Source organism: Engraulis encrasicolus, chromosome 6 (assembly GCF_034702125.1).
Source record: "Engraulis encrasicolus isolate BLACKSEA-1 chromosome 6, IST_EnEncr_1.0, whole genome shotgun sequence".
NCBI lineage: Eukaryota > Metazoa > Chordata > Actinopteri > Clupeiformes > Engraulidae > Engraulis > Engraulis encrasicolus.
This window is the reverse complement of record NC_085862.1, coordinates 38,200,450-38,215,625: the sequence shown is the minus strand read 5'-3', so window position 1 is coordinate 38,215,625 and position 15,176 is coordinate 38,200,450. Positions and strand designations below refer to the sequence as shown.

Here is a 15,176-nt window from a genome sequence, read left to right as displayed (position 1 = left end):
TCACTCACTCACACACTCACACACACACTCACACACAAATACTGATAGCTCCAGTGCACACAGTCTGACACCAGCTGTAAATAGCCCCATTATAATGGAAATGAGATTAAATAGATTGATGGAACTGTGTGTGTGCTTGCGTGTGTGATGTATTGGCCGCTGGTAAACAGAGGGGGGAGTCCTAAGGTTTCATAATCAGGGCAGATGATTGGGTGGTGGTGGTGGGGGGGGGGTGGCTTAAGGCGGCACTGAGACCCAGCTGATCAGCAGCAGCGGCATCTTCCCCTGGCCCTAGCTGGATTAGCAGCAACACCCCACTCTGGTCATCCCACCCCTGGTCTCACCCCAGGCGCACACAAGCATGCACGCATGTACAGACACGGCACACGGTCTTACACCACCCCCCCCCCCCCCCTCCCTCTCTCTCACACACACACGCACACATACACAAATATACACACACAAACATGCGCACACACACACACAACGACATACACATGCAAGCTCACACACACTCTTTCTCTCTCTCTCTCCCTTTCTCTTTCTCTCTCGTTCGCACGCGCACACACACACACACACACACACACACACACACACACACACACACACACACACACACACACACACACACACACACACACACACACACACACACACACACACACACACACACACACACACACACCATTGTGTTGTGGGCCAGGCATGTTGTGTTGTGTGCAGCTGTGAGGCAGTGCTACTGCTGCTGATGTTGATGTCAAGTGGAGGCTTTGTGTTGCGAGAGGCACAGGTGGTTCCAGCCAGCTCAGCCTTGCCAGCCAGAGGCTAAAATTAGCATCCGCTCTCATTACCAGTCTGCACGGAGAGAGAAAGGAACGAGGGAACGAGATGTTAAAAGAGAATGAATAGGAGGGAGATGGAAGGATGGGTGTTCGGGCGGGGTGGAGTAATTGAAATAAATGTGAAAGACATGCCATAAAAGGGACAGGAGTAGAGTACCGGTAAAAGGAAATGGGCAGGCGGGGCACCAAAAATTCTGAGAGAGAGAGAGAATAATAAGACACATTGAGATGAGTTAAATAAGGGTAATCAAGGTGGAATGAGAGGTGCCAGAATGAAGAGTGCTCATCTCTGGCCCCCTCAGCTGTGCTGATGCGGTCTCATCCGACCTCTCTGATCCCCCCCTGACCATCGTTACTCCTCTCTCTCTCTCTCTCTCTCTCTCTCTCTCTCTCTCTCTCTCTCTCTCTCTCTCTCTCTCTCTCTCTCTCTCTCTCTCTCTCTCACCTTTTTCTTCTCTTCTTCTCTTGCTCTCGTCTTTTATTCTGTTCTCTTCCCTTCTTTTCTTCTGCTGATTTATTCTCCTCTCTGCGCCCCTTCTCTTCCACTCCCCTTTTCCTTTTCTGTTGTCCCCCCCTTACACTGCTCCTCTTCTCTCCCCCTCTACTTCTCCTCTTCTTCTCCTTCAGTCTGGCGAGGAAAAGGTCCTCAGGCCTGGAGTCTGCTGCCACCATCCGCACCAAAGTGTTCGTGTGGGGCCTCAACGACAAGGACCAGCTTGGCGGACTCAAAGGCTCAAAGGTGACATCTGCGCTCCGCAATAGCTTGATGATGAGCAGATTTAGATTGTTTCATTATAACCAGACACACGGCCGTGAGGGTGTTTTGGGAGATTTGTCATTCAATATCCACCTCTCTGAAGAAAACCTTCTTTTAATTGACTGCAGTGATTGCACTAGGTCAAACTGAAAAAAAGGAAAAATTAATGGAAAGTTTCCTGATTTCTGGCCAAAGCCCTCTTGGCAGGAGTGTTTTCAACATTGCAAGGTCTGCAGGGTCACTGCATCGCAAATTAATTTTGCGGTTGGAAGTCCTCAGTCTCGAAGAATTGGCTGTTGGCATGCTTTCAAAATCAAAACGAGCTGTTCTTAAAATAGCGGTGGTCTCCAGCTTATTTTGCATTCAATGGCCTCTAAATATCAAAGATGAGCCCACATGGCGCTCCCTCCCGCTCGCCACTCTCGCTGTTGTATTTTTCCTCTCTATGAATAATATTGCAGGGACTTTGTATTATGTTATTGTCTTGTCTGTGTTATTGTCTTATCTTGTCTGGCCTTTTGTCTTCATTTCATTATTTTCATCATGTTTTTCCTTCCAGATCAAAGTGCCGTCTTTCTCCGAGACGCTCTCCGCTCTCAATGTGGTGCAGGTGGCTGGGGGCTCCAAGAGCCTATTTGCTGGTGAGTGTTTGTGTGTGTTTTAATTTGCAGTCATGACCGCACAGCATGCTGTGTCGACACAAACACATAACGGACTTTTTCAGAAGTAGATTCACTTCTAGACTTCTAGACTTGTAGATTTTTATTATTGTCAATAAAATGATCTCATACATATGTCTTTTTGATGCGGGACCCTGATGCACCTGCTGTAAAGAACCACAGCAGGAGTTTATTCTATTCCCTGTTATTATTGTGAACAGAGAAGTCGTGATTGATGGTAGTAGCAGTAGTTTTACAATCATGTCTGCACGTGACTGAGATTGTGCATGTTTTTGTACTAGTGACGGCGGAGGGCAAGGTCTACGCGTGTGGAGAGGCCACCAACGGCAGGCTAGGTCTGGGCCTGTCCAGTGGCACCATCCCCATCCCCCGTCAGATCACCGCGCTCAGCAACTACGTGGTCAAGAAGGTGGCTGTGCACTCCGGTAGGCATTCACAATGATTATTCGGTCTTGCATCATCACATACTGTAGGCATTCATACATGACGTACTTCTCATTTGTTTTACCATTGACCAACTTGTGTTTGCATGTGCGTGTTTAGGTGGGCGTCATGCCATGGCCTTGACGGTGGACGGGAAAGTGTTCTCCTGGGGGGAAGGAGACGATGGCAAACTGGGCCACTTCAGTAGAATGTAAGATCCTCTCTAGTATTGCAGCTCACTAGCGCTCTCTCTCATGCTCTCTCTCTCTCTCGCATGCTCTCTCTCGCACTCTTTTGCTCTTGTTCTCTCGCGCTCTCTCTCTCTTTCTCTCTCTCTGTCTCTCTCTTTCCCATTCTCCCTCTCCCTCTGGCTTTCCCTCACTCACTCATTCAGTCCACCCCCTCTCTCTCTCGCTACCTCACTCGCTCCCTCACTCGCTCTCTCAATCTATCTCTTTTCTTTCTCCCTCTCCCCATATGTATCTGCCTCCCTCCTTACTTACTTTCTGGCCTTAGCGATTTCTTTGGATATTGTTTTTTTCACCTGCTATGCTCTTGGCTCACCTGCCATCTCCCTCCCCCTTCCCCTCAGGAACTGTGACAAGCCTCGTCTGATCGAGGCGCTGAAGACCAAGCGTATCCGGGACATCGCCTGCGGCAGCTCCCACAGTGCGGCCATCACCTCCAGCGGGGAGCTGTACAGCTGGGGCCTGGGGGAGTACGGACGCCTGGGCCACGGGGACAACACCACACAGCTACGCCCCAAACTGGTGCGCATCACATCACCACCCTAAACAGTAGCAGTAACATGTCGCCCAAGTGTCAGTCTCCAGTCAGACTCCACTCTTCAGACAAAGCAGCAGAATGTTCTATGCTACAAGTGGCTGATTTTTTTGTACTCAAACATGCTTTCTTCGTGTGTGGGCATTTTAAAAAGCTCTTTGCATTTTTTTTGTAAAAAGCTATACTAACGCTATCCTTTATCTTATTCACTAAAACAATGTTTATAATGATGTGTATTCCATCATGTCATAATAGTCGGAAGAATTCTGAATGTTAAAACTGTAAATCTGTGTCTGTCTGTTTAGGTGAAGGTGCTACTGGGCCATCGTGTTGTGCAGGTGGCGTGTGGCAGCCGGGATGCTCAGACACTGGCCCTCACCGATGAAGGTACACCTCACTCATCCTACACTTCCAAGACATGGTTCCATTACCTTCCATAGACTTCTAGAAACTTCTCTAAAGTTCTATATTTCCATGTTGCCATTTCCCTAAACATTTGTGTGTTTTGTGTGTGTGTGTGTGTGTGCGCGCGTGTGCTTGTGTGCGTGTGTTTGCACCCTGACAGGCCTGGTGTTCTCCTGGGGTGACGGTGACTTTGGGAAGCTGGGCAGGGGGGGTAGCGAGGGCTGCAACATCCCCCAGAACATCGAGAGGCTCAACGGGCAGGGAGTGTGCCAGATAGAGTGCGGCGCACAGTTCTCCCTCGCTCTGACCAAGTCAGGAGTCGTCTGGACATGGTACATTGAGATATAATTAAAATATAAATGCATTGCTCTCTCTTTTTTTCCTTTACGTTATGATTTTGTGCGTGCATCCTCCTCCCTCATAGTCAGACATGTCATGACTAGTTTATTATAATTTCCAAGGTTTTACAGAATGATGACATAAAGATTAATGATGAATTAATAAAATAAAACCCACTCTCAGACATGAGTGCAGAGATCAAAATACCTCAGTAATGTCGTAAATAATTCATGCATATGATTTGAAGTGACTTATGGCTGTTGATATATGCTCACCCATGGTGTGAAAAACCCCCCACAGATATGCCGTAGTCTATCTAGTATCTAGTTCTTTTAGTTTGTGGTGGTGACATGCTGTTTGTCTGCTTTCCCAGGGGTAAGGGAGACTACTTCAGGCTGGGCCACGGTACTGACGTCCACGTGCGGAAGCCCCAGATGGTGGAGGGCCTGAGGGGGAAGAAGATCGTCCACGTGGCTGTGGGAGCACTACACTGCCTGGCAGTCACAGAAACCGGACAGGTACAACACATGCTGTGCATTCACACTAGTGGCAGGCTGGTTAAGCAGAAGTGACTGTCTACTATTTGATTGAATATATGATATTCATGGCAGTACAAGTAATGGTGTTTTCACAGCTTTAGCAGTGGTGCTGTTCAAGTAGTAAGCACTTGGGTGTGATTTCTTTGAATTTCCCAAACACAAACACAAGCCCTTCTTTGTCGGTTTTTGTAAGCATAGTTTGATATCTCTCTCTCTATCAATCGCTGGTCTTTCCAATAGAGGCACAAATTCAAACATCTAACCTTGGGAGAAGGACCAAATTCACTCACAGAAAAGTGCATTTCAACCAGGGTTTTTTTTGTTCCCACTTCATATTTCTTCTGGCTGAAGCAGAGGTTTTCATCTTTATTTGTCACAAATCATGACTAGCAACATACGTATCTGTGCACTATAGCTCCACAGTATGTCTGCTCACCAGTCGTCTCTTGTCTTATTCCGCAGGTGTTTGCGTGGGGGGACAACGACCACGGTCAGCAGGGCAACGGTACCACCACGGTGAACCGCAAGCCAACACTGGTGCAGGGCCTGGAGGGCCAGAAGATCACGCGCGTGGCCTGCGGCTCCTCACATAGCGTGGCCTGGACCACCGTGGATGTCACCACGCCCTCCGTGCACGAGCCCGTGCTCTTCCAGACGGCCAGAGACTCTCTGGGGGCCTCCTACCTGGGTAAGCACTAACGCAGCACATGAGCACTTATGCAGCACTTCTTTTTTTTTGGTTCAAAGCTGCCATCTGTAAGTTTTCCTGTTGATATACGTAAAGCCTCGATTCTGGGATTCTGGAAGTTTTACATGAATTAGCAGAACTTCCAAAGTTGCAGTCACTAAATGCAATTAATTCCCTACTTCCCTAATTTTCCCCTTTAGCTGAAAAATAAAGAATTATTCCTCTTCCTGTCCCGTCCTCCAAAATGCCAGCAAATTCTTCTTTGATTGGGCAGCAACCCACACACCCCTGAACCTGTTTGGTTAAACTTGCCAAGAGAGCGCTGACATTTTGTGAACAAGATTACAGGCTTTGCCGGAGGCCAAGAGGTCGTCTTTTTTCTGTAATGGGCTATTAGATTGTGCTACTTTTGAAATCCCATGACAGTTCAAGGCAATATGACTGAAAACAAGTTGCAGACTATCTTTCAGTAAGGCTGATTGTTGTGTTTCTGTTGTGACTCTGTATGAAACCACACTCACTAGGATTTCACTCACTGTCTCCCAAGGTCTCTGTTAGAACAGGCAGCATCTATACTAAAAAAGTTCAACAATACCTCATTATCTCAAATAGCCAATATATTTTTTACCGGTGTTGTTGTTGGTGGTGCTCTTAATTGTTGAGGATCAATCCGTATGAAGAAAAGAGAGGTGAGCCCAGGGCACTCAATAAGTCTGGGGTGAATTTCTCAAAACCGAAGTTGCTTACTACATTAGCTACTTTGTTGTTTTCAATGCATTTTCCCATTGGCAACTACCGAAGTTGCTAACAGGCTAACAACTTCTCTTTTGAGAAACTCACCCCAGGGGTGAATTTCTCAAAACCAAAGTTGCTTACTACATTAGCTACTTTGTAGTTTTCAATGCATTTTCCCATTGGCAACTACCGAAGTTGCTAACAGGCTAACAACTTCTCTTTTTAGAAACTCACCCCTGTAGTGATTTTGTCATGTCTGAAAGCAGCTACTGAGAGTGGAAGAGAGAGTAGATGCAGACTTCTACTTCTTCCATTGTGTTCAGCATGACCTGCTGACTTCAATTTTGAGTTTACTTCTATGTGGCGGCTGCTGTTCTGGTCTCTCTTCCTGATGGGTCCCCATTCCCCAATCTCCTGAAACATGACCTCATGGCCTCTATCTGTTTTGTGCATTCTCACAGACCGCATGCCATTTGCTGAATACAGTAATGAGTGGCAAATCATCTTGCCACTAACATTCACACTCATACTCATTTTGTCTCTGTCTCTGTCTCTGTCTCTGTCTCTCTCTCTCTCTCTCTCTCTCTCTCTCTCTCTCTCTCTCTCTCTCTCTCTCTCTCTCTCTCTCTCTCTCTCTCTCTCTCTCTCTCTCTCCGCCCCGCCCCCTCTCTCTCCCTCTCCTCAGGCGTGCCATCAGACAGTGACCCGTCGGGTGCCAGCAACAAGCTGAGTGGCCAGGGCAGTGCGAAGACCAACCGTCCATCTCTGGCCAAGATCCTGCTCTCCCTGGACGGAAACCTGGCCAAGCAGCAGGCCCTCACTCACGTGCTGTCCGCCCTGCAGATCATTTATGCCAGGTAGGTCTGACACACACAGACACACACACACACTCACACACACACACACTGGTCGGCCTATCAGCCTGCCAAGGATGCCCTAAGGAGACGGTCTACATCAAAACCCATGAGCAATTGCCTGTCCTTGGGGACGGAGATAGGACTGATGCCATGATCTGCTCACCTGAAGGTGTGTGTGTGTGTGTGTCTGCGTTGTTTGTGTGTGTGTGCGACTTTCGCATGCTCTGGCAGGGATGCGGTGGTGGGTGCTCTGATGCCCGCCTCCATGATGCCAGTGGAGTGCCCGTCCAGTTCCCCCGTGCCCCCCTCCGACATTTCGTCGGCCTCCAGCCCGTCCGAGGCTGAGGGGCCCCCCCTGCCCCCCGAGGCGGAGGAGCGTGTCAGCCCCAACCCCTGGACACAGGACAAGAGGACAGAGGTGAGCACCACCGCTCCATTATCGGACACCACACATAAAGATGTTGGCTCAGATCTCCAGCGTGCAGGAACAAACCAAGACTATTCAGTTCAGATGAATAGTATGAGTCATAAATGGAACAAAAACGGAAGATTAATCGTTCAGTGTAAACTGTTCTTATACCCGTCAATAAAGGAATACAGTAATGCACCTTAGCGACAGGTTGAGAGTTTAAAGGTCAATGTGTGTGGGAATAAGGGGAAGAGAGAGTTGAATGCTGCTCAGTAATCCTTAAACCCCCTACATTGCATCATTGTCAGGTGACTACTTCTGAGGATGCTGTCACGCCCTCCTCTGCGGTGACCCCGTCCTCTGCTGCGGCCGCCTCCTGCCGTCCCTTCATCCCCGTCACCGATGACCCTGGGGCGGCCAGCATCATTGCTGAGACCATGACTAAAACCAAAGAGGTCAGTGGGCACCAGATTTATCATTTAGTACAATTCAAAGAAGTGGTACAATTCAATTTATTTAGTACAATTCAAAGAAGTTGTTAAAAGTGTGTGTGCTTGTGCGTGTGTGTGTGCGTGTGTGTGTGCGTGTGTGTGTGCGTGTGTGTGTGTGTGTGTGTGTGTGTGTGTGTGTGTGTGTGCGTGCGTGTGTGTGCGTGTATGTGCGTGTATGTGTGCGTGTGTGTGTGTGCGTGTGCGCACGCGTGTCTTGCTAGGATTCTGAGAGCCAAAGTAAAGTGGTGGGTCCGGAGCCCCAGTACCTGGATGAGTTCACCAGTCTGCTGGTGCCGGATGACACGCGGGTGCTGGTGGACCTGCTGAAGCTGGCGGTGTCGGTGAGGGCCGGGGACAAGGGCCGAGAGGTGCTGTCAGCTGTGCTGTCGGGCATGGGCACCGCCTACCCACAGGTACAGTACTGTACTGTATATCACACAGGGGGACATTGGACTCTCTCTCTCTCTCTCTCTCTCTCTCTCTCTCTCTCTCTCTCTCTCTCTCTCTCTCTCTCTGTCTCTGACCCTGTCTCTCTCTGACTCTGTCTATCTGTCACTTCCCCTCCTGTATGTAGTCTTTTTTATGTGCTTTCCTGAGGTCTCTCTTAAAAATTTTGAAATCGTTTAGCCCATCCACCTCACTTTCACAAATACTTTCTACTATTTTAGCCTATATATCTTTCACTATTGACACAATATTAACACATCATTATCACCATTAGCATGAAATTATGGCACAGTATTATATAAATGTGTTGCCTCATTAAGTTGATTTCTGTAATGTATTCTAATGTGTGTGTGTGTGTGTGTGCTGCAGGTGGCGGACATGCTTCTGGAGCTGTGTGTGACGGAGCTGGAGGACGTGGCTACTGACTCCCAGAGCGGCCGTCTGTCATCACAGCCGGTAGTGGTGGAGAGCAGCCATCCCTACACCGATGACACCTCTACTAGTGGCACTGTCAAGATCCCAGGTAACACACACACGCGCGCACGCGCGCTCGCGCACACACACACACACACACACACACACACACACACAGAGCAGCCACCGATGATACGCAAGGGACGGCACGCTCAAATAAACATGCACACAATACCACAAAAAAATCACAAACATACTCTGATATGATTGGACTCCAATTCAGCCTGATTTACTGTATTTTGAAAAGATATGCTATCCAACTCTTTCAAGTGTGTAAAAACGATAATAGGTTAACTATATTATTTAAGCTGATAAATGTGCTTCAGTGATCTTAACATGATTGTGTCTGTGTGTGTGTTAGGTGCTGAGGGTCTGAGGGTGGAGTTTGACAGGCAGTGCTCCACCGAGAGACGACACGACCCCCTGACCATCATGGACGGAGCCAATAGGATCGTCTCTGTTCGATCAGGTGACCAACTCCATCTCCTGTGTTTTTGGAGTTTGGGTTGTGAGACATGAGTACTGTAGATGTAACTGGAAATCTGTTTTATAAGTTTGTGTGTGTGTACCTGTGACTTGTGGTGTCTGTGTGTATGTGTGTCTGTGTGTGTGTGTGTGCGTATGTGTGCGCACACTTTATTTTTGTTTGAGTAAAAAAATGTTGGGCTTATTTTTTTGTGAGTTTTGACAGTCTGAAACAGCCTGTGCGGATGTTTTATTTTTGTACGATGACTCATCTGGCCTCTGTGGAAGGTTAATGGTTCTGTCTGTCTGTCTGTCTGCACGTGTGTGTGTGTGTGTGTTTTTGTGTGTGTGTGTGTCCGTGTTCGTGTGTGTGATGTGATGCATCAGGACGCGAGTGGTCAGACTGGTCGAGCGAGCTGCGTATCCCTGGAGACGAGCTCAAGTGGAAGTTCACCAGCGATGGCTCGGTCAATGGCTGGGGCTGGCGCTTCACGGTCTACCCCATCATGCCTGCAGCAGGTACCAGACGCTTGGGACATGGACACACACACACACACACACACACACACACACACACACACTTTCTTGGCCACACACACACACACACTTTCTTGGCCACGCACTTGCACAGACTCTTTCATGCACCACTTCCCTCGTCTATCTCTCGCTTACAAATGCACACAGTCATGCTTCTCTACACCGCTGTAAGAAAACCTGATCTGAAACCTGCACACGTCATCTCTACCAGATCAGACTGCCAGGTCACTTCTGCCATAAGTCTATATCTGTATCTCTATCTCTCCCCATCCATGTCATCATGTCCACAAATGTTCTGAAACATGTGAACCGTCTCTGCCGGATCATAAAATCCACAAGTTCTGTTTATGTTCAATGAACACGAACACACACACACACACACACACACACACACACACACACACACACACACACACACACACACACACACACACACACACACACACACACACACACAGCAGCACGCTGTGTGTGCGCATCTCCTCTCATCCGTGTCATGGTTGTGTCCCCCCTCCTCCCCCAGGTCCCAAGGACCTGCTGTCAGACCGCTGCATCCTGTCCTGCCCTTCCATGGACCTGGTCACCTGCCTGCTGGACTTCCGCCTCAACTTCACCTCCAACCGCAGCATCGTGCCGCGCCTGGCCGCCTCCCTGGCCGCCTGTGCCCAGCTCAGTGCCCTGGGTGAGTGAGTAGCCATCGGAGGGTTTACATGTGTGTCAAGTTACCCTCGCCACTCATCCAGTACTCCCAGGGACTTAGAATGTGTCCCTAAACTCAGACAACTACCTACACTGGCTGTTGCTTTTGCATATAATGTATTATTTTGCTGTGTGCCCAGCCTGCCTGATCTCCAAAAATTCGGTGGCAAAAACCGTGCTCCTGAACACGGATTTCGTGTCCTTGACATCTGTGTCCAGGAGCACGGATTTTTTGAAGATCATGTTGGCCCAGCTCAGTGCCCTGGGTGAGTGAGTAGCTATCTGAGCGTTTACATGTGTGTGTGTGTCCCCCCCCCCCTTCCCCCAAAATCACCCTCGTCACCATTCAGCACTCCTAGAGGCCTGGGCTTTTTCACCACCCCATAGCACAACCTTCACCATTCCTATCGTCACACAACCTTTATTCTTTTGCATATCTATTATTTAGTAATGTGCCCAGCTCAGTGCTCTAGGGGTGAGTGTATCCACCTGGAGGGGACTGGGTGCATGTGTGCCTAGTTAGCCCCCCACCACCACCACCACCACTATACCTCCTAGGGCCCTCTCCCCTCCTCCAGCAATTACGGCCACTCCCTCCAGTGTCCTCCACTTTTGCCTATGTGCAATAACTGTATGTGCTGCTGGTATTCATTCACTTTGTGTCCAGCTCAATGTCCAGCTCAATGTGGATAAGTGTCTACCTGAGGGGTATATTTGTGCCTTGCCACGCAGGCCAAGTCCACTACTTTTGGGCAGTGGTGGTGGTGTGAGGGTAAAGACAGGCTGCTAAAAGCACCTGTAAACAATTCTGCAGAAGCAAAGTCCTCTGCTTTTACTAATGTATTCCTTTACTGTGGGCCTGGCTCAGTGCCGTGAGTATGTGTCTGTTGTTCTCCGCTGATGTGTGTTGAGGTGAAAACCAACTGCCCTCTCAGCACTTAACCTTATCCAACCTCCTTGCACCAACACATTTGCAAACACTAGCGGACACTACTAAAGGCTTTCATTCACCGAGTACCGTTTAGGTGGTGTTTTGTCTTGTCTTGATTTCCTCGCTTTCATTCAGCTCTCATCCGGGATGTATCCTTCAGGGCCCCGCTTTTACAGAAGAGTCTTAAATCCTCCTCAGAAAGCGGATGATGAGCCTAACTTTTAGAAGTTTCTGCATCCTAAATCCCAAGTTATGCATTCCTTTGTAGCTTTTAAGAGAAAACCTCCCGAGTTACAGGGCTTTCATGCAGCACTAAAAAAAGGGGTTTTCCATTAACGTGTTTAAAGTCTGATTTACGTGTTCGCCTGTTGAATTGTTTTAGGCTGAGCTCTGGGTCTTGGTCTTTAGGGCTCGCATTCATTTAGTCAAAGTTTTAAATCCTACTCACCGGTGGCACTCACTCCCTCCTTGAGCTTTAAAGGAAACACAGAGTCTAATACTTTTAGTACCATTTGAAGTGTATTTCAGTTAAGTTTATTGCTCTGCGAATATGGGTCCATTTCCCACCCAGATCTTTTAGGTTGTTTTCTCTAACGAGGTCCAGCTGACGAAACGAGTAGAAGCGTGAAGAATAAAGTTGTTTGCAATTTTGTTGTGAAGTGTTGAAGCATGTGATGTGATGTGCAAAATTGTCATGTGACCATTGAAAGCAAGGTTAAGTTGGGTGTCTATTGTATAAATATTTAATTGCTGCCTTTTGGGTCTTCAAAGCAGATTACTGTACACATGTGCAATTCTTGATAGCATGTTGCACATGAGCAGGTGTGGGGGCCTGTGTATTTTTTTTTTTTCAAAAGTAGGCATTCTCAATCTCAAAAACACTTTTTTGGAATTACATTTAACTCACAACCAAAACATTATCAGGTTATGTAGAAAAGCTGGCGAGTTATTTTTTTCTGGGTAGCCTGTGTGCTCATGTCTTCATCTGTCTCTTTAGCCGCTGGCCACAGGATGTGGGCTCTGCAGAGGCTCCGCAAGCTGCTGACCACGGAGTACGGCCAGTCCATCAACATCAACAGACTACTGGGGGACAGCGAGGGAGAGGCACGGCCCATGGTGAGCCTCAACCCCCTCTAACTCCTCGCTCTCCCTCCCCTCTCATCCCTCTCTCATTCTCCTCACTCTCCTCTCAGTCGCCCCTTGCTCTCCTGTCACTCTCCTCTCACTCCCCCCTTACTCCCCCCTCACTCCTTCCTCTGACTCCCCTCTCACTCCCTTCGCTCTCCTATCAATCGCCCCTCACTCGCCCCTCACTCTCCCGTCACTCTTCTCTCTCTCCCCTCTCTCTCTCCCCTCTCTCTCTCCCCTCTCTCTCTCCCCTCTCTCTCTCCCCTCTCAATCCCCTCTCACTCCCATCTCACTCCCCTCTCAGCCTCCAACATTCACACCGATGTACACACCAGAAAGATGCACATGTAGTTAAGAGTTTAGTCCCTGTGTCTATGGAGTTTCCAAAGATATACTTTGGCTAGCACTTAGCATCCTGCGGTGACTTAAAGATCACCAGATGCAGTCACAATTTACCCACTAAGTCTGTTGTGCTAATGATGATGCTCCCTTGATGCTCAGGGTAAAGGTTGGAAATGAAAGAACAGCGAAAAAAGTCCTCATCAACTGTGTTGGCCAAAAGTGTGTGCGTTTGCCATATGTCATCTGGTTGCTGGACCAAAAGAAAGTGCAGAATAATAGTGCAAAATCAAAGTCTGCACTGTGACATTTCTGCTTTTCGGCTAAAAGCTATTCATCATGGTGTTCTGGGAAGTCTTTCATCAGGCTTAACACAAAAATGGGGAAAGAATGCCTAAAATGGGCTAAATGGCCTGATGAAAAGCTTTTTGGAGAACTTCACTGGTGCTGCCGACTTTGATTCTGTGCTTTGATCCCAACTCTTTAACCTTGAGCCAAAAGTGTGATAGACAAACAGAGATGCAGACTGGATAGATTCACGGGATCTTGGGTGTTTTTTGCAGAAATATTTGATGACACCAGGATTTTTTTGTTCAAATGTAGTCGAAAATGTTTGCATTTTCCAGCCGGGAAGTGTATATAAACTCATTTAATTGTTTTAATCCTGTAACTGATATAGTGCTGACTATTCCTCCTTTTTTTCTTCTGACAGAGTTTTACGGGCAGTGCTCTTGCCGCCCTGGTGAAGGGCCTTCCCGAAGCGCTGCAGAGGCAGTACGAGTATGAGGACCCCGTCGTCAGAGGAGGGAAACAGTTGCTCCACAGCCCCTTCTTCAAGGTGAGCCTCTTTGAATGCTCTGTGTTATGGTGAACCGTGTTAATGTATTACAAGTACTTTTATTTGTCGCATGCATATAAATGCTAAAAGTACATGAGTGAAATTAGAGATTTTACATGCAATGATTTAGACTACAGGGGCCCACGATTGTGCCCATTTTCTATGCGCGTGTGCCATAAAATGGGTATGGGCTTGTAATGTTTTTTTTTTCTATAGAGTGCTCTTGAATTTTCTAACTGTGTGTGCGTGTGTAGGTGCTGGTGGCCCTGGCGTGTGATCTGGAGTTGGACACGTTGCCGTGCTGTGCTGAGACCCATAAGTGGGCCTGGTTCCGCCGCTACTGCACAGCCTCCCGAGTGGCCGTGGCCCTGGACAAGAGGACCCCTCTGCCCCGAGCCTTCCTGGAGGAGGTACTGAAGAGGAATAGCTATATTTAAGGCGTAGCCCCTTAACGCACGCTTTTCTACCAGTGGAACACCGTAATATTCGCCGAAAAAAACGTTATAGTGCTACACCACTACGACGGTGCACACAGCCTTTAGTAATATATTACGACTTGGTCATTGCCATTCTGGTAACAGTTTATGCACAATAGGGACAGAATCGCTTTCATTTTATAATTCAATCAAGTAAGACACTATTTGCTCTTGATCTATACCAGTGCTTCACCCATGGCCGGCGGTTGTGGAAAGTAACTGCAATGAGATGTATAGTATAGTATAGTGTATGTTACTATATGGCTCTATTGTTTCCCTTGTTTCATAGTATGAAGGTACTTCTGTGATTCATGATTTACCATGCCGTACTTTACAACACCACTAGGTGGCCAAGAAGATCCGTGAGCTGATGGCGGACCATGAGAGCATGAACAGCCTGCATGAGAGCCACGACATGTTCAAGAGGGAGCAGGACGAGCAGCTGGTGCAGTGGATGAACAGGTCGGAAATTGAAATTGCTGTTTATCTCTAGTTCCGTTTTGTCTTTACAAAGTAATGTGTGCATAGTATAAACATTAAAACTGTCTGTTTGACAAGGCCTAATAATCTTCCTTGGAATGTCAGAAGTATGTTTCTCGTTTCCTACATAGCTGACGGCTTGACCATTGCTGTTAACTGATGAGCATGTGTATGTGCTGCCCTCCTCGGTAGAGATCTCTTCTTTGTTGGCAATTATGTGAATATCCCACAGCTCTCCTCTTCCCACTCTTGCCCAGTTTCCCAACTCTTCAAAAGTTAAGCCTTGGTATGACATGCCTACTTTGACAGTTGAAGGTGGTTGTAACTAGGGGGCTATGGTAGGATGTGCAGTCATGCTTAAATCCTCTTCTCCGTCATGCTGTGTTGATGGTACAGTACATCACAACATCCACA

General features: G+C 47.9%; 1 protein-coding gene across 5 annotated transcripts in view; it reads left to right on the top strand.

Annotated features, from left to right (window-relative positions):
* herc2 (HECT and RLD domain containing E3 ubiquitin protein ligase 2) overlaps positions 1 to 15,176 on the top strand; it is a 124,218-nt gene that overhangs the window by 74,828 nt on the left and 34,214 nt on the right. For all 5 annotated transcript variants that reach the window (XM_063201519.1, XM_063201517.1, XM_063201516.1 and 2 more), the window contains 21 exons: positions 1,470 to 1,581; positions 2,159 to 2,240; positions 2,561 to 2,704; positions 2,823 to 2,913; positions 3,295 to 3,472; positions 3,791 to 3,872; positions 4,051 to 4,222; positions 4,603 to 4,747; positions 5,231 to 5,456; positions 6,877 to 7,048; positions 7,280 to 7,466; positions 7,766 to 7,912; positions 8,170 to 8,361; positions 8,765 to 8,918; positions 9,231 to 9,338; positions 9,722 to 9,853; positions 10,395 to 10,553; positions 12,499 to 12,617; positions 13,681 to 13,806; positions 14,061 to 14,216; positions 14,629 to 14,744. In XM_063201519.1, the coding sequence (XP_063057589.1) occupies positions 1,470 to 1,581; positions 2,159 to 2,240; positions 2,561 to 2,704; positions 2,823 to 2,913; positions 3,295 to 3,472; positions 3,791 to 3,872; positions 4,051 to 4,222; positions 4,603 to 4,747; positions 5,231 to 5,456; positions 6,877 to 7,048; positions 7,280 to 7,466; positions 7,766 to 7,912; positions 8,170 to 8,361; positions 8,765 to 8,918; positions 9,231 to 9,338; positions 9,722 to 9,853; positions 10,395 to 10,553; positions 12,499 to 12,617; positions 13,681 to 13,806; positions 14,061 to 14,216; positions 14,629 to 14,744 (3,000 nt within the window). The remainder of the gene's footprint in view (positions 1 to 1,469; positions 1,582 to 2,158; positions 2,241 to 2,560; positions 2,705 to 2,822; positions 2,914 to 3,294; positions 3,473 to 3,790; positions 3,873 to 4,050; positions 4,223 to 4,602; positions 4,748 to 5,230; positions 5,457 to 6,876; positions 7,049 to 7,279; positions 7,467 to 7,765; positions 7,913 to 8,169; positions 8,362 to 8,764; positions 8,919 to 9,230; positions 9,339 to 9,721; positions 9,854 to 10,394; positions 10,554 to 12,498; positions 12,618 to 13,680; positions 13,807 to 14,060; positions 14,217 to 14,628; positions 14,745 to 15,176) is intronic.